We start from the raw sequence: 19,737 nt of genomic DNA, 5'->3' as shown, positions 1-19,737 counted from the left end.
AGATTCAGACAGACACACGAGTAAACCTCCTCAGTATGTGTTGCCCGAGTTCAGCTTTATCGGTAAGCTCACCGTCCTTCCGAGTTGCCGGGTCTAGAAGTTTTGTGTACATCTTGTGTATATATGTAAATAGGTTATGGGTAGGTCGGGGCCCTGTTCCGATCACAGTACATCCATCAGTAGAGGCTTGTAGACATATCTTGTCAGTTAGTGCAATATGTTGGGCTTGTAGGCCCTCTACGTATATGTTGTTGGCTTGTCAATTGTAGTAATTATGGCAGCCTTGCCGGCCCAACTTTATGTTGACATTTAGTCAGCGTTAGTCTCTATTCAATTTTATATTTTGCATCGCACATTATCTTGTAATGTGGCCCATGGCCAAAGTATGACATTACATGTTCAGAGTCTCTTAGTCGCAAGTGGTACGCAAGGATAGGTGAGGCACCGGGTGCCGGTCTCGCCCCCAGACTCGGGGCGTGACATAAAATACCCTAGAACATAATGAGAAAGTCTAGCAACGATCAACAACACTCATGTAAGGTCTTCATCACTGCTTTCACCTGCAATCCCTACCTACAAATGACGATCAATAAATGATTAAACAAAGAAAATTTTGAGACATTTGAATCACAAGGTAATTGATTCGTTATCGATGATTTACCTACCAAAGTTGAATTATATTTACTGTCACAATTCCTTATGTAAGAGGAACAACAAGCTAAAATACAAGCAACCCATTTGAAGAGTAAAGAGGCTAACAAGAGATGAAGACTTGCTCCAGTCTCTTACTATAACCAATTTGACAACTCAAAAAATTTTGAACTCTCCAAATTCTTAAAATTTTCGGCAGAGTCTCCTTTGTAATTACGACTATCCCAAAAAGTTTAACCTGCTCAAAATATCATTATGCCATACATAAATAATCCTAATCATTTGTTATCCCAAAGAAGAAGCTAACTATTTTCTAACTTTCAATATCTCCATAAGACAACTGACAGGTTCTATATTTTCAAATGACATTAGTACTCAAAACCTCCGACTCCATTTTAAAGCAACTCAATTCCAACATAATACCAAAATAATGAAGGAACACAGAGAGATACACAGAGATATGGTCTCAACTATAGAGCGATATAGATTAAAAAAAGGGAGATGCCATAAAGATTATCCAAAAAAATTAAAAATGGAGGAGATTACACAGAGAGATATGGACTCAACTACAGAGATCTACATGTACATGAAATATGAAACTTCCTCAGCTGCAAAACAATTTACATTTACTTCTAAACTGAAATTAGGTCAGTCGACCATGCAAATCTTATATAAATTACGTGTAATAGATGACCGAAAGATAATCATATTGAAAGAGAAGGCATATTAAACTCAATCAGGAAGATGAAGAAGGATACTATTACCAAACCAGTAGCATTGTAAGATAAATTATACAGCAAAAAGGAAATCCATAAGCATTTGTTTATTTATTGACAAATATATCAATATGTTTTGTTTAGAGCACAACATGAGCTCATGCATAGCACACCATCAAAAACAAAAATTGCTTATCAACAGGAGGTCAAAATATTAAGCTACAGTTGTCAGGCCTACAACCTGAAAAAGAATATGAACATACATGTATACACAAGAAGACCAAAAAAAAGAGAGCCAGATAGCATTCGTAAGTTAAGAACAGAATATTAAGGTAAGAAAACAAATGAATATCTCTTGGTATTTTGTATATGCTTGGGGGGCAAAACAATACTAAATGGAAATGTAAAATATAGCAAGCAAAGATAAATGAGTGAAGGATAACTTCTATCAATAAGTTCATTGCTTCCTAGCAACAGTCGGAGACAACATTGTTCCTCAATTGTAGAAGCTGTTTTGGACTCAAAATAAGAAACATTAGCTTATCTATTCATGATCCCAACACTGTTTCAGCTTTACCAAAAGCCTATTACTTTTGTTTTTAATATCCTCATCATCCACTACTAAAGGCAAATGCAGTGCTTTAGTTACATATTCATATAAACCCAATAACTTAGGCTCAAACTTGTTTATATGTTAAAATATGTACAAAAAAGAGAGAATGAGTTTCACATATTTAATTTGAAGGGTTAAGTAGGCATTTTATTTGGCCAGGTATTACACATATGGGATCAAGTTCATTTTGACAGTAAGCTATTTCCCAAGAAGGTATGAGGATCGCAAAAAACAGATCACACAACAACACACATTATCAACAACTAAACATCCTTCTAAATATTTTAGGTCATATAGGCATGAGCTCTTATGTCTATCAGTTACTTAGATGACATATGATTAATAAACATATAGATTCAAAGTTCAAGTATGACAGTTTGACATGTATTGACCTAAAGATAATGTTTCCAGCATTTGAACTAACTATTACAATTTAATGCTTGAATCTAAAAGTAAGATGAACTTTCCTAACATACTTATCAAGTAAACCTCAAGTTGGTCACTTCAGTAGGAAGGTGGCTGTCTAAGAAACATAGAAGTTCCCTATGGTCGTAGCTTAGTTATTTCAATCAGATTTTAGTTAACCTGCAAGCGACATAGAGCTTCACATAAAAAATAATTGAGGTCGTAGCTTCTAGTTATTTCAACGAAATTCACAATTTCAAGCACAATCAGAAGACATGCACCAGTGTGTTGAATCTCCATTCAATCACACTACATCGCTCAAATAATCTCAAAAATAAAAATAAAATCAATTGAATCAGGTAACAAGGAATAGTAAAACTGAAATTTTTATAATTTGATTATCCTAAATTTATATTAGAAAGAGTTTAAGAAAACTTACGATGAGGTAACATAGAAACTATATCTCAACAAAGTTCACTCCCTCTGGCCTCTCAATGACAGACTATGACAAATAAGGGAAAAAGATAAGATTTACGACTGTCTCAATGCTAAATTAATTGGTCAGACCATCTTCGATAGTCATTAGAAGTGTCAGCAGGTCAGCAAATCGTAAACATATGCTTATACATTAATTAGATAGACTATTGGCTCCTTCATACAAAGTCTTCAATTGAGTCACATTGAACGTTTTAGCTGAGCCTCCAGAGCCATTAGCTCGCTATAACTTTTATAACTGAAAACTACTAAAATAGAAAGATCCAAGAAATGTGAGCTTAGCTAAAACCTCTTTTCTACTTTTGACCACCGACAACCTAATCGATGAACCATCGTTTTAGTTTCTAAAACGGAAGAAGGGATTTTCACTCCACCGAACAAAATGACAGATAGACACCCCATAAATCAAGAAAACTCCAAAATGTAATCTTTAACAAAAATGCAATTAACTCAAGAAACCTAAACCAAGGAAAAGAAAAATGGGGCTATGAAGAAATGGAAACTAATTCAAAGGGAACTCACAATCTTTCATAAACGAGTGACAGACATCAACATTGTTTGTCATATTTAGCAGACATCAACATCTTAATGACAGCAAGAGCAAAGAGAAAGACTAAGTAAAAACTTGAACAAGAAAGACGCTAATAGATCTCTAACGTAGATTCGAAGCTTCAGTAGAAAATACTCACCACTTTAAGGAAGGAAGAAATTCATAAGTTTAACAAGAAAGAATGAGAGCTCTTCGATTTCCAACTTGTCTTTCGATTCTCTGACCATAAACTCTAACAAGATTTGGAGAAACCCTAAAGGATTAGCACGCCGACGCCGCTGCCGCCAGTGATGGATGGTTGTTTAATCTCCTAGTAATTTCTGGAAGAACCAACAGAGGTGTAGGTTTGGAAGAGAATATCGAAGAATCGGTCTTAATTTTGTGAGTGGGGCTTGTACTAAAATTTGGGGTTTAGAGTATTTTATTAGATATAAAAACTAAAAACTAAAATATAAAATCAGATTTTGGGCCCCTGTAGTTTTAGCGGATGTAGAAAAATTGGGTGAAAAATTCCTTTGGGAATTAATGACCGTTGAGATGGCAAAAATTTTTTATCCAACCGTTACCGTAGATAGAATTATTGTCTCGGTTATGAAAATTGTTGCCATATAAACATCTATTGTGACGGTTTTTATATTATTGCAACGGTTAGGGTGCTAAAGTATCCCTGTAGTTCCAATAATCTTTGGTAACGGTTAAAGTCGTTGCAATACACCGTCTATAGCAACAGTTACTGATCCGTTGCAATAAAAAGCATTACCATAACCCAATTTCTAGTAGTATATGTCTTTGTTGTTGTTTATATATCATGTATATAACACTCATATATTAGATCTCATGCTTTTCTTTTATACTTTAATATCATATAAACTTAGGCAAGCCTTAAATAATATAGGATTTAAAAGAAAAATTAGTTAGAAGTAGATCCGTAATCACTAATTATAATCTGCTCACAAATTATTATATTTTTCACTCACCCATCTTTCCACTTAGCAAAACAACAGCTCTATTTCAAAAATGGAAATCAGATCTCTACTTCATTTTCAAAAGGAAAATCAGAACTTCAAGAACTGTCGCCTTTAAGAAATTTTCGGCAAATAACCTCTTCTTTGAAAACTCTCAAAATCTAAGGTAATTATAGGCTCACTTTCTTACAAACCGTCCCTTTAGAGTTATGTAAATAACTATCCCCCAAATCAAAGTATTTTCATAACTCAATCTCTTTTATAAACTTATAAAATCTAGACCACTTATATGTCAATTTTAAGACTCTTTTAATATCTCTTATGAACCTCTTCATAAAATTATATCCCTTTAGGACCCCGCATTCTTTCTATTAATATCATACTTAGGTATACAGTAAGCAGCATTCCCTATCGCTAGTCAAAGCATTTTACAAATAATTGATCCCAAACTTAGTCTAAATCCTATGGAGCTACCTTAGGTAGATTTTAAGGGGTCCCTAACACCTTTCCCTTAGAAGAATAAGAACCCTTACCCATAATCTCACCGGATAGCAGACTAATAATAAGAGCATGACTTAGTAATCAAATAGGTACCCTAGTATACCTTTAAATATTAGGTGGCGACTCTCTTTCATCAATAACAGAGAAATCACAGGTTGAATCTTGTCTTGACTAGTGCAAATTAGGGTGCAACAACATGGCGACTCTACTGGGGATACACACTTAGGTTCTTACCTTAGCAGATTTAGACTAATTTGGCTTCTAGATTTCTTTTTACATTGCTTTGATTATGATCGAAATTGGAATTAAATGCTTACATGCCTTATCTGATCTTTACAATTGTCTGCTCACTTTGCTATATTGCTGCTACATCCTTGTTTGTTACTGCTTTATATACAATGTCATCACATCTCTTCCAATCGAATCTTGGACGTACACTATCACACACAATGGCACGCGAGGGTTGTCTTTTACACCCCTCCGAACCTTCTTTTCAAAACTCTCTAGTTTCTGAGAATGGCTTTGCTAGGTTAACTGACATAACTTTTCGCAGTTCTCAGTCCAATTCAAAAGTTGGAAGCACTCTACTCTAGTAAAATACGTCATACTACATAAACCCTAGGTGAGTTGGTCTCAGGCACCAACACACAATTAGGAAAGCCACCCTGATGTCAACGGGGTCATGTACCCAACAACATAATTTTTGTGGAAAGACAAACAAACCTGACAAGACATTTACAGATCCGAAGCAAACATTTAGCCAAATATTTTTCTTCTACCCACCTCAGAAAAATGGAAATCAACCAGAACATCCTTGAAATTAGCATAGTAATGGGAGCACCACATAAGCTAAAACAGTGGTGGAAGAATATTCCTCGGGAACACGGAGATGAAGTTCGGATGCCTTTAGGGATATTAACTGCATTGATGAACATCAGAGCAGACAGAGTACTCACTCTCTTGTTGATAGAATTTTGGGATCTAGTTAAAGTGCTATTCAAATTTACCGACTGTGAGTTGGTACCGACATTGGAGGAAATCACAAGTTTTATGGAGCTTCCATTCAATGGAAGAAAGCCAATGCTGCCAGTTATAATGCCCGATTATCGGTTCTTGGATGCTTTAGGTCTTACTATTAGCAGAAGCCTCAGAAGTATTGAGGACGGAGGTGTGAGCCTCGACCAGATGTTAGACGGATTTGGGCACCGTGAAAGCTACGAGTGGTATTCAGGGGAGTTCCAATGTGACCTGGAAACGTGGGAGAGTCTCAGGCCTATCACTTTCACAATGGCACTGTTGGGATTATTGGTCTTCCCACAGCGAAGGGGATGTATCAACATCAACCTATAACTAGTGGCCCTGGAAATCTTCCGCAGCAATCTTCAAGCTACTTTGGTGCTGATAGTATTGGCCGAGATGTTGAAAGACTTATCTTCATGTGAACGGGGATACAATTTTTTCAAAGGATGCAGCTTGCTGCTTCAGATTTGGGATACTGAACACTTCTTCCAGTGGGACGCCACTGTCGACTACTCCGTGGGTGTCAATAATATGATCTGCATCCATAATGAAAGAATAAGACACTCGATCTCCCCACATGGGCAAGAAGAATGGAGGGAAACACTGACCAATCTGACAGGAGAATGGATCAACTAGAAACTCTCTTGGTTAGGTGGAAGATCAATCTTGAGAACTCCCCAAAAGTACTTCATCGGGTTGATCGGATTAGAAGGCATTCAACCATACTCACCTCTGCGGGTCCTCGGACAATTTGGCATGATCCAAGATATGCCTCTGTGGACAAGGACGATGCTGTAAGAGGATGACTACAATTGCCAGATTCCAATTCCCAGGACAAGGAAACTGCAAGAAGAGTGGAATGACCTGGTAACAACTAGATTAACGAAGAAGAAGAACTGGCCCGCCCGAGTAGAGAGGGTATAGCTTGGTTAGAGAATATGGTGGTTGCTTTGCAGATTTACCATAAAATCCTACCACATTATCTTGTGACCACATCAATGCATCGTCAGGTGGTCTCGGGATGCATTGACCATATGTTGCCACCGGCTGAAGAGGATGATCGGGTAGTAGAATGCATCCAAATAGAGTCAAGCACAGAACTAGAAGAAGATCTAGAAGAGGAGTCTTAATTCAATGATGATGAGGAAGAGTTTGAGGAAGACCCGGAGGAGGAACCAGAAGAAGAGAAGGGTACAGGAAGAAACTCAGGGGATGGTTATTAGAATTGGTTGATTTCCCCTCCTTTCCTTACTTTGTACCTTTATCCCCAGTTCTCTCTTTTACTTTCCAAAAGGGAAAATTGTCTAAGCCCATGCAACTCTATGATGTAATCTTTGTTCCCGTTGTATCAGTCCAAATTATCAATGAAAACAAATTTCTTTGGATCTAAATGTGTCAAGTCAAAATGTCTGTCAAACATCCGCGAATTAGGCCTACCTCCAGCAATGAGAGGTCCCTGCGAATTTTAGGAACATGCTAGTTTGTAATGCACAAATTGCCTGCTCTATGTGATTTTCTGCCCATATAAAATGAAGAGACTGACTCTTGCTCTTTTTCCTTTCTTTTTTCTTATTTTCTTTTGCTTTATTATTACCCCCCAAAAAAGAAAGTTGGTTTGCGTCGACTAAATTGGCCGAGCCACCATACAATCTAAGGTCTAAAGGAATGATGCCAGCTGCAGAAGACCCAACTAAACATGCTCTGGTCGTAGCTGACTACCCGGGGCAATCGGAGGAAAAGGGCAACACTAGGAATGATGAACAGGTGGCCAGGATGGCCCAAGAAATGGAATCTTTAAGCAAGGAGGTACAACATATCAGAGATTTGGTGCACCTGGGCATGACAACACTTCCTCAACCACCCAAATTCCCTTCTTTGGATTCACTTTCGGATCATTTTCCTCCAACATCATGCCAAAAGAACGACACTCCAACCTCAACCCCCACCACTCAAGTCATACCTCCAGGAACTCTCGCTAACCCACCAAATCCCCTATTCACACTCCCTAATACCAAAATATCCTCATACATCACAAAACCCGCCTATTACCACTAATGCAAATACCTATCCTCGTGACAGAGTCACTTTCACTACCAACCAGCACATGCCACTACTCACGAGCGGTACGTGCCCCATGTATATGCCGTTATCGAACCTACCTTTACAGCACCCATCATAATCATGGTGCCTTATGAGATCGATCAGTACGCCGAGATGGAGAGAGAGGCCAGGCGTAGGAAGAAGAGTCGGTATCTGAGCAGTTGCAAATATTGAGAAGGCAAATGAAGAGTCTCCAAGTTGCCTGAGGAAGTGAAAACCTAGACTATAAGGACCTGTGTATTCACCCAGATGTGGATATGCCAGTAGGATACAAACCCCCAAAGTTTAAATACCTTTGATGGGACAGGGGGACCCTCACGAACATTTAAGGGCTTATTGCGACAAGTTGGTCAGAGTGGGGAGGAATGAGAAACTAAGGATTAAATTGTTTATAAGGAGTCTGACGGGAGAAGCACTCACCTGGAATACCCGACAGGACCCGCAAAATTGGAGAACTTGGCAAGATATGGCAAAGGACTTCATGTACCATTTTCGATTCAATACATAGATCACTCCTTATCGGTTCGTGCTGGTGAACCTGCAGAAAAAAACCATTTGAGTCATTTCAAGAATATGCACGACGGTGGAGGACGGAGGCTTCTAGGGCACAACCGCCACTGGACGACAGTGAACTAACCAAGTACTTCATCCGAGCCCAAGAGGGAATATACTTTGAAACGATGATGGGAATGATAGGTCAAAAGTTCCTAGAGCTGGTTAAGATGAGAGATTTCTTAGAAGAGGACATAAAATCTGGTAAGGTACACTCTATGGCAGTACTGCAAGTGGCCAGCAAGGCCATCTAGTCAGGATGAACCAATAGTGGGAAGAAAAAGAAAGAGGAAGTCTCAGCAGTCGTGCCCTACTATCAAACTAAACTATCTTATGGAAGCACCTCGTACTCCACAAACAACCACTCACCACCACCCACTTATGCTCCAGTCTATAATACCCAACCATACTACCACCCTCAACCACAATACAACACTCCTCGAGCCAACAACAACCAAAACCCACAATGGCTATTTGCTCCTATCTAAACCACTACTCACCAAAACCGACTTGTGTATGCACCACGTCCTCATCCCAATTTTGAAGAAAGGGGTCCCAGAATCTACACCCCGATTGTGGAGCCTCTGTCCCAATTGTTTGAAAGGTTGAGAAGAGCATGATTGATACACCCCAATCGAGGGAAGGGTTCCTCAACATTTTTTCAAATATTTTAATGCCACTAAGAGATGCGTGTATCATTCCAATGTACCAGGGCACGATACTGAAGATTGTTTCGAGTTGAAAAATGAAATTGAAACCCTAATTCAGAGCGAAGCCATCCAGTGCACTCCAGTACCGCCTAATATTAACTGTAACCCATTACCAAATCATCGAAACCAAGGAGCCAACATGATCACATTAGACGAAGAATATGACCTGAAGGGAACTATTATCACTATAGGGAATGCAGAAGCCGCAAGGATCCCTCCTCAAAAGGCTCCCATCATTACAGTACAACGAAAGCCTACAATGATAGTTCAAACTTATCCGTAGCAACCTGCCGATGCTACTCAGGGTAAAGAAGATCGGGAATATAAAACCATCCCATGGACCTATCAGCAAAAGGGAAAATCCAAAATGGCAGACTCTGGCGCAGCCCATGGTATGACTAGGTCTGGGAGATGCTACGCCCTTGAAGAGGTCAATCGAGGAAATCCGGGGAGAGAACAAATTCCATGGAGGAACATAATAGACCTAGAAACCGCGGAGTTTTGGAAAAGGATGTCGAGTAAAGAGTATTCTGTGGAAGAACAGTTAAAGAAAAATCCAGCGCAGATATCCATCATGGATCTACTGATGAGATCTGACAGCCATAAGGATGCTTTGTTGAAAGTACTAAGCGGGGTAAGTGTACTAAGTAACACCACCAGCGAGGCATTGGCCGTGACAATTGAGAAAATGGTAGAAGCAAATATGATCACTTTTACAAGAGACGGACTTTCTGTCGAAGGCACAAGTCACAACAAGGCTCTTCACATCACTGTCAAATACGGGGACAAAGTGGTATCTTGAGTGATGGCCGATAGAGGGTCGGGAGTCAATATTTGACCGCTCTCCACCCTGCGGGAGTTGGGAATTCATTTGAGGGAGGTCAAGGAAAGCCACGTAAGGGTGAGGTCCTTTGATGGTTCGCAAAAGGATGTTATTGGGGAAATTTATCTAGCCTTGCAAATCGGGCCGGTCGACTTTCTAGTGCTATTTTAAGTGATGGACATCTCCTCTTCTTACAATTTGCTTCTAGGCAGGCCCTGGATACATATGACAGGGGTCGTGCCGTCTACCTTGTACCAATGTATAAAATTCGATTGAGGATGCTAGGATATCATGGTCCACGGCGAGTGGGGTCACTCCGCCTATTTGGAGTATGCTCTCCCATTAATTGAGGGACTAGACGGAGTCGCCTTCCACGCTATAGAAATCATGCAGACTACTGAGGAAGATAAGACTGAATAGAATCTGGGAATGCAATCGCCATACAGATCCCAAAAAGCCATGAAAGCCAAGTCAGATGGCATCATAGAGCCAATTAAACACAATGGACAGAAAGGAAGGGTTGGCATAGGATATCAGCCTCCGGAAGGTAAAACTCACATTGTTATCTTTGGGAAAAAGGTTTTTGTGCCAGAGCATTTTGCAAGTTCGGGACAGAGTTCAACACCTGAAGATGATATCATCGACGGGATGAGGAAGCTGTTCATGAATATGATTGAAGAATGATGTGAAGGAACTGACATCAAGACACAGACTATCAGTCTATCTTTGGTTCGTCGGGAGTCTTGGTAGTATGAAACTGTAAAAGTTTTCTTTTGAAAGAGCACGGTCAATTGAGGCTTGTACCATGTCGGTACCTTTTTGTCATTTGCCTCTTGTGAACACTTAAAACGTTCCCCTTTTAATGAAATAAAAAGAATATTTTCCTAAATATTGCAATTTTATTTTTACTGCTCTATTTATACCTAGTTTTATTTTCAGTAAACAAACCAATAAAAAACTACATTCCGCGATTATGACATGTAACGAAACCGCTGAGCGCAACGATCCGGATTATGAGGAATATGTTAAGAGTATGATGCGAGACAATCTCCCGTAGGAGATTAAACAGCTGGAGAGTCCAAAGAATCCCTACCTTAAAGAAATGAAAGTAGTCAATCTTGGAAGCGAAGAAGACGTGAAAGAATCCAGAATCAACATTCACCTAGAAACCGAGCACAAGGAAACAATGATTGAGCTCCTCCGGCAGTACAACGACGTGTATGGTCCTATGATGGCATCCCAAGATTAAGCACCGACATTGTCTCGCATCGACTACCTACTGACCCTACCATACCGTCGATCAAGCAGAAGCCCCGGAAGTTCAAACCTGATTTATGTCTAAGGATAAAGGAAGAGGTGACAAAACAAATAGAAGCAAATGTATTAAGGGTCACCAAATATCCAAGCTGGTTGGCAAACATCGTCCCGGTGCCCAAAAAGGGCGGAAAGATCAGAATATGTGTAGATTACCAGGATATTAACAAAACTAGTTCAAAGGACGATTTCCCCTTGCCAAGTATCCACATTCTCGTCGACAATTGTGCCAAGCATGAACTACAGTCGTTTGTGGATTGTTTCGCCGGATACCACCAAATCTTAATGCACAAGGAAGAAGAAGAGAAGACAGCTTTCACCAAGTTAGGGAGTTTACTATTATAGGGTTATGTCGTTCGGTCTCAAGAACGCCAGTGCAACCTACGTGAGGGCCATGACGACCCTCTTTCATGACATGATTCATAAAGAGATCGAAGTATATGTGGATGATGTCATCATAAAATCTCGAAAGAATTTAGATCACTTGGACGACTTGAGGAAATTTTTCGAACGCTTGTGAAGGTACAGTTTGAAGTTGAATCCAGAAAAGTGCGTGTTCGGAGTCCCCACTGAAAAATTATTGGGTCTTATTGTAACCAGAAAAAGGAATAGAACTAGACCCATCGAAAATCAAGGCCATCCAGGAATTACCACCACCAAAGAGCAAGAAAGATGTCATGAGATTATTGGGAAGATTGAATACATCAGTCGTTTCATAGTCCAGTCCACGGTAATCTACGAACCCATTTTTAAGCAGCTAAAGAAGAATGCTGCCACTAAATAGACGGAGGAGTGCCAGAAATCCTTCGACATAATCACAGAGTATCTTTCAAACCCGCCAATGCTGGTTTCCCCTGAACCAGGGAAACCATTATTGCTCTATTTGTCAGTCTTGGACAATGCCTTCAGCTGTGTGTAGGGGCAACACGAGGAAACTGTGAGAAAGGAGCAGGCCATCTACTACTTAAGCAAGAAGTTCACACCATGCGAGGCTAAGTATACTTTGATAAAACACACTTGTTGTGCTCTGACTTGGATTTCTCAGAATCTAAGGCATTACATTTCGGAATACACCACGCATTTGATATCTCGGCTCGACCCGCTCAAGTACATTTTTCAGAAGCCAATGCCTATCGGAAAGCTAGCTAAATGGCGAATTCTCCTCAACGAATTTGACATTATGTACATAACTTAGAAGGCTATCAAAGGACTAACCTTAGCCGACCACCTCGCCGATAATCTAGTAGATGGGGATTACGAACCACTTACCACGTATTTCCCCAATAAAGAAGTACTATTTGACGGGGAAGATATTGCAGAATTATACCCTGTGCGGAGGATGTTTTTCGATGGAGCAGCAAACTTCAAAGGAGTCGGGATTGGGCCAGTCATGATTTCAGAATCTGGACAACACTATCTAGCATCAGCAAAGATAAAATTCCCTTATACCAATAATATGGCTAAATACGAGGCATGCATCCTTTTAATCAGAATGGCAGTCGACATGAACATCAAAGAACTTTTGGTCATAGGAGATTCCGATTTGCTGATCCACAAAGTCCAAGGAGAATGGTCAACTAAGAATGTCAAGATATTGTCGTATCTGCACTACGTGAAGAAGGTGTGCAAGAAGTTCACAAAGATTAAGTTCAAGCACGTCCCCAGAATTCAGAATGAGTTCGTTGATGCCCTTGCGAACTTATCATCTATGATTCAGCATCCAGACAAGAACTACATTGACCCCGTCGAGACAAAAATCAAGGATCAACATGCTTATTTCTTCCATGTGAATAAAGAACCAGATGGTCAACCTTGGTATCATGACATCAAGAAGTTCCTTGCAACCCATGAGTGCCCAGAAAATGCTATTAATGGTCAAAAGCGAACCCTCAGGAGGTTGGCAAACCACTTTTTCCTCGACGGGGAAGTCTTGTACAAGAGGACCCCAGACTTAGGTTTGCTGAGATGTGTAGATGCCGCCGAAGCAACCAGACTGTTGGAAGATATACATGCAGGGACGTGCGTACCCCACATGAGCGGGTTCATGTTAGCCAAGAAGATTTTGAGAGCTGGATACTTTGGATGACTATGAAAAGCGACAACATCTGTTATGTGCAGAAGTGTCACCAGTGCCAGATTCATAGAGATTTTATCCAGGTTCCACCAAATGAGTTAAATTAATTGGTTCACCCTAGCCTTTCACCACCTGGGGCATGGACGTGATAGGACCCATAGAGCCCGCAGCGTCAAACGGACATCATTTCATTTTTGTAGCCATCGACTATTTCACAAAATGGGTCGAGGCATCTACTTACAAGGTCGTCACAAAGAAGGTAGTGGCAGATTTTTTCAGGAACAACATCATTTGTAGATTTGGGATACCAAAGTCTATCATCACTGACAATGCTGCCAACCTCAATAGTGACCTCATGAGGGAAATCTACGAGAAGTTCAAAATCATCCACCGCAATTCCACATCTTACAGACCACAAATGAATGGGGCAGTCGAGGCACATAACAAGAATATCAAGAGGATTCTGCGAAAGATAGTGGACAATCACAGACAATGGCACTAGAAGTTACATTTTGCTTTATTAGGTTACCGGACTACCATGAGAACATCTAATGGGGCAGCGCCATACATGTTGGTATACGGCACCGAAGCAGTGATACCCGCAGAAGTCAAAATATCATCCTTAAGAGTCATTCAAGAAGCAAAATTAGACGATTCAGAGTGGATACCTATCAGGCAAGAACAACTCATGCTCATTGATGAGAAGAGAATGGATGAAGTATGTCATGGATAGTTATACCAGAACATGATGGCTAGTGCATTTAACAAAGGAGTGAAGCCGCGCCAATTCACGCTGGGGTAGTTGGTTCTGAAGAAAATCTTTCCCCATCAATAAGAAGCTAAAGGGAAGTTTGCACCGAATTGGCAAGGTCCTTAAGTGGTCCACAAAGCACTGTCTGGTGGAGCTCTAATCTTAGTAGAAATTGATGGGAGAGTCAACATGAAGCCTATCAACTCAGACGCAATCAAGAGATATTACGCCTGAAGACAGATAGAGTTAGGATTTTTGATGTGACAGAACTACGTTCAACCTGACTTCCCACGGAGGGATACGTAGGAAACCCACGTAGGGTTTGGTTTCTCTCCCCCTTTCTATTCTAATAGAAAAACCAAATGTCATTTTTATATGTTATTCAAGAACTACGTTGACTTAATTTCCTCAAAAAGGAATAGGCAGGCAATCCTCATCGGATTCAGACATCTTTTGTAATTGAACTACGTTCTGGCCTGATTCCACTAGGATACGTAGGTTGTCTAAGTCAGACTCAACCATTTTCATTACTTAATTTCACCATTTTGCATATATTGTAATTGAACTACATTTTGACCTAATTCCATTTTGGATATATTGGTTGCCTGAGTCAGGCTCGGTCATTTCATCATATTTCATCATTATCCCACGAACTACGTTCAGACCTGATTCCATTTTGGATACGTAGGCAACCTGAAAGGGTTCGGTCATAACCTTAGGAAACCTCTGTAATGCTTTAGCCTTGATTAGGACGCAGTCATAACAACAAGTAGCCGCATTGTTAGAGATACCATAGAAGATCGACATCAACGGGATGAATTTCTCTAAGAGATACATTCGCGTGTAGAGAACTTTTCGTAACATGTCATAATCCGGGACGACGGAGTTTGCCTTAAAAGAAACAAGTATTTTCAAAATATTTTCAAAAATTATATAAAGTAATATGTTCCATCTACCAAACTTCGTGGCACAATCATGTCAAAGGCGGGGGCAAATCAATATCACAGTCAACGCAAACCAACTCCCCCCTACTAAGAAGTTTTCTTTGAGTGTAGGGACACTATGGAGTAAAGAATTGTTGGGACCACACTGGGGCAAATGACAGACCCGCCACTTGCCTAAGATTATCTCTCCTCCTTTTACTTTAAATTTTTTAGTGCAGCTAAGGCTAACTCTTGAATCCTTTGCAGGTGCTTCGAAATCAGACATCTGACATAGAAATCTGTAAATAGCAAACTGTTTGCTCAATCAATCGTAGAACCCTGTACAAATTGCACTACAGATTCGCTCATTGAAGTGCTGTAAATAGCAAACCATCGGCTCAACCAACCGGAGCACCCTGTACAAATCGCACGTCGGCTTCACCAATCAAAGTCCTGTATATAGCAAACTGTCAGCTCATTCAATCGGAGTGCCTTGTACAAATCGAATATCGACTTCGCCAACTGGAGCCTTGTATATAGCAAACTGCAAACTTCACCAACGAAAAGCAATCCACAGTACCACTCCATCAATCACGGATGCCGGAATAGACAATGGCAAACCTTGTCACCAATGTTCTGCCAATTAATGGCCGCTACCTAGCTTTGCAGTCAAGAGTATCTCTTGAGCATGCTTATATTTCATTTCGCTATTACTTTGAATGTTTTAACGTTTTGTTCATGTAGCTTTAGGCATGATTTCGATCACTCCCGAGCGGAGAATACTTTACATTTTAGTGCAAAGCTCTCCCAACAAGCGGAGACACACTCTACAAATCAAGCTCTCCCAACAAGCGAACACATTTCTCAGTGCAAAGCTCTCCCAGCAAGCGGGGACGCGCTTTACCAATCAAGCTCTCCCAACAAGCGGAGACAATTTTCAAATGCTCCGACACCTGCGGAACGGTACCCACCCCGGCTAACAAATCAATTCAGGATCAAGTATCCCATCATCTCAATCCCAAATAACGGCTCGCCTGCAGCCATGCATTATCATTCCCACATCATTTACATCGCATCTTAATATATTCTGCATTACAATATATTAGTATGCGTGTATTTCATTTTATTTTGTAGGGACAAACACCGCAGCGTGGAACTATTTCTTAGCAGCATACCGAACTATAACTCTATGGGGACAGCCAACCCAGTAGCGGGCCCAAGGTCCCAGCTCAAGATGACCAGTTGTTGATACCTAATTTTGCCCTCATATTTTTTTCAAATAGTATATATACCTTCAAAATATCATTTTACATCATTACTTAATTTACAAGAGTTATACAAGTATTCTCTATAAGTTTCCATAATTTTTAGAGCTTTAAATTAATTTCTTTGCATTTTTAATTACTTAATTATTTATTAATTATCCTTTTAAATTATTTTATGATGACTTAATCATCCAAATTTATTATTTGTATTCATATATATGCTTCATAATATTTTACTTTGTCTTATATAATTATATTTGTATTGCTTAAGATATTTTACATAATTTTACAATAATAGCCTATATTCTATACATAATTGTATTTATTATATTATGTATACTAAGATAGTATTTTTTATATTTAATAATGTTAAGCTAGTATTCTAAATCATTTTAATGCATAAGTTATATTTTTATTATTTATTAATTTTTTTTATAAATTATTTTTAAAACAATTTTTCATATTTAATTTATAGCCCCCAACATAGGGCTAATTTCGGACCAAATTTGGCCCAAATCATTAGCCCAATCCAAACGACCCCTGTGACTAACCCGGTCACGACCCGTCAAAAAGACCCGCCCCGCTCCCTTTCTATCTTGGCCGTTGATCTGAAATGATCAATGGCCCCTAATAAACTAACCCCTTTCCATGTATCCCTGCCCTCTAACTCTAAAGACCCATCTTTACTTATGCCGCCTCTACTCCCTCTATTCCTCTTTTCCTCTTCTCAAACCTAATAGCCGCCACCTCAATCCTCTCCAATTCCGGCTTAGATATGGAATCTCTCTATGATTTTCATTCCATATATGCTCGGTTCCTCCGTTATTTACATGGTTTTGGTATCACATGATACTTGCCTATCTTTGGCAAATATACGGTCCTAAATCAAGCAACCATCTCCAGACCTTCGAGATTTAGATGATATTTCGTCTATATACACCCACTATCAGGCCCTACGGGTCCGATTCAGTGAGACTTTACTATTTTTTTGTTCTTCGTTTTAAACTGGGGTTTGCCGGATTTCCCCTAAATTGATTCAAATTGATTTTCCATGCTATGTTTTCCTTATTTTGTGTTTAGTTGACTGTCTGTCCTTATTTGGGTACTTAATTTTGATGCTATATAAACCCCTCCCCAATTTACTCTTGGGAAAGGCTCCAATCGCTAAAAAAAACTACTCTTGTCTTCCTGATTCTTTATTGTCTTACACTATTCTGAGGCTCAATATTTGGCCGGCAGAATGCCAAGGCCACGGAACTCGATTCTTGAACCTTTCTTAGTGGGAGCACTGCCCGGGGTTTATTTGAGACCCTTGGGAACTCTAACACACTGAGATTCTCGGGTTCTACTATTCGTTTGCAATTAACACTGAAGTGTTGCTGAAATCACTCTTCTTGTTTATTTGTTCTTCTGTAACTGGTAATGTATCTATGACTCTTGCAATTTCATTTTCTTTCTGTTTGAGTTCCCGTTCTGCATATCTATATCTCTGAGATTTTTATGAACCAACATGCTATTGTATGCTCTGAAGCTCTTCTTGAGGCTCTATACCTTCTAGCCATTGAATTTGCCTATTTGTTGCCTCGATTCTGTTTTCTTAAGCCTGTTTGCTCTAATGTGTGTATTCGAATGCTTATTACTGTTGCTTATTCTGAGTTTAGCTTCTTGCCTTATTCTGTACTCTTGTGAAGAGTCGAATCATGCCCCGAACCTGTTCTAATTCTTGTTGAGTCATTCATGTGCAACTTAATGCTTCCCCAAAGTTAATTCTTGATCATGTCATTAGCTAAACATACTTCCTCCTATTTGATGTGTGCTCACTGATTTGTTAACTCTTGTGCTCATTAATATTGCCTAACACTTCTAGGATGATATTCAATATCTACCTCTTCCCCTATATGTGGTTAAGACATAGTGCTTGCATGTCCTGTTAATCTGGAGTTGAAACATCTTCACTTATCATGAGTTCTTGTATTGTTTTTGAACCTTTATACTACGATTGATATTCAATATGTTAAATCTCATGTTCAACTAAGTGATATGCTTCCAACTGTTGTAAACTATTCCCACTAGCCTATTGCTATGCTATTTGTGACCACATTCTCCTTAGGCTCTCGCGTTAAAAAAGCCTTCATGTGAAAACTGTCATCCACTTGTCCTTGTCTATAACTTTGCTAGATTCTCATGTTAATTGTCTGAAGTCCTAGAGGCTCATTCTGGACTATGTTTTGCTTTTAAATTCTATCTGACATAGTTTGCTAGCTTATGATGTTCAAACTTGTCATTGGGAACTTGTTTTTGTTTATACCATATGTGCCTATAAGGGATTCTGTGTAACCTTTATTTGTGTATCTTTGTCTGAAAATCCCTGATCTCTCTGTTAGCTATAGCATTAAGGGATGAAACTCCTAAGTCTTAAAGTGTTTGGTTGGCCTTGTACCAAGCTTGTCACTTATGTTGTTATGGCTATTTAGTATTCCATGGGTAAGTAAGGCAGCCGTCTTAAGGTTTGGGCCTAGTTGTTGGGCTAGTTTGGTACTCAAAACTAAAGCGTATTAATAGCCGCCTGGAGTCTAGGCATGTTCATCCCCTAAGGTTCCAGGCTCAGTTGAAGACCCAGAAGCAGCCTTGGGTATGCTGTATTTGGGCCTGTAGCTGCCCTATTAAGTCTGTAACTATTTTATTATCCTATTTGGCCCTGTAATAATTTGTAATAACAAATAATTGGGAGATTAATGAAAAGAGGTTGGGGTATTCTAATAGTATTTGCATGAAAGGGTAGAAAACATGCCTATAGGGTATATGTGTTATATATGCTATTTCGTTCAGCATGCCTTATTTGTTATTTCGTTTGGTATATTGCACTAATAGAAATTACGCCTATAGGAATTATGCACACTTCCCTTGTACACTGTTCAAGCATATTAGTCTAAGTATTTATCATATCATTTCAATGTAACTACTGTACATTTAGACACCATGCCTATAGCATGTATAACGTATGCTTTGTTGACCTAGATATCATGCATATAGGACTTCAAATAATCAATTGGTCAATTGATTCTATTACTCTTATTGTACTGCCCATCTAGATATCATGACTATAGGATTCTAATCTTTTAATCGACTATTTTCGTTGTTTTCATTACACTACCCCGCCTAGATGACATGTCTATAGGAATAAAGTGTTATAAAATCAAGCCAATTGTCAATCACTAGAAAACCTGCCCATAAGATGTTATTGACGATTTCACTGTCTATTTACGTAAACAATTAGAAATCATGCCTATAGGACTTATAACGCTCTAA

General features: G+C 39.4%; 1 protein-coding gene and 1 long non-coding RNA gene across 2 annotated transcripts; one reads left to right on the top strand and one right to left on the bottom strand.

The window, feature by feature from the left end:
- Positions 1–263: 263 nt before the first annotated feature.
- On the bottom strand, positions 264–3,836 carry LOC138896511 (uncharacterized). The gene is made up of 2 exons (XR_011409807.1): positions 3,570–3,836; positions 264–573 (listed from the first exon to the last, which is right to left on the bottom strand). It is a non-coding gene; the product is annotated as an uncharacterized lncRNA (long non-coding RNA).
- A 7,367-nt stretch (positions 3,837–11,203) lies between these two features.
- Positions 11,204–13,501, top strand: LOC138895723 (uncharacterized). The gene is made up of 4 exons (XM_070180445.1): positions 11,204–11,319; positions 11,445–11,738; positions 12,016–12,145; positions 12,611–13,501. The coding sequence occupies exons 1-4, from the start codon at positions 11,204–11,206 to the stop codon at positions 13,499–13,501; spliced, it is 1,431 nt and encodes a 476-aa protein (XP_070036546.1).
- Positions 13,502–19,737: the final 6,236 nt, after the last annotated feature.

This window comes from Nicotiana tomentosiformis, chromosome 7 (assembly GCF_000390325.3).
Source record: "Nicotiana tomentosiformis chromosome 7, ASM39032v3, whole genome shotgun sequence".
In the NCBI taxonomy this organism is placed as follows: domain Eukaryota; kingdom Viridiplantae; phylum Streptophyta; class Magnoliopsida; order Solanales; family Solanaceae; genus Nicotiana; species Nicotiana tomentosiformis.
This window is presented reverse-complemented; position numbering and strand designations above follow the sequence as displayed.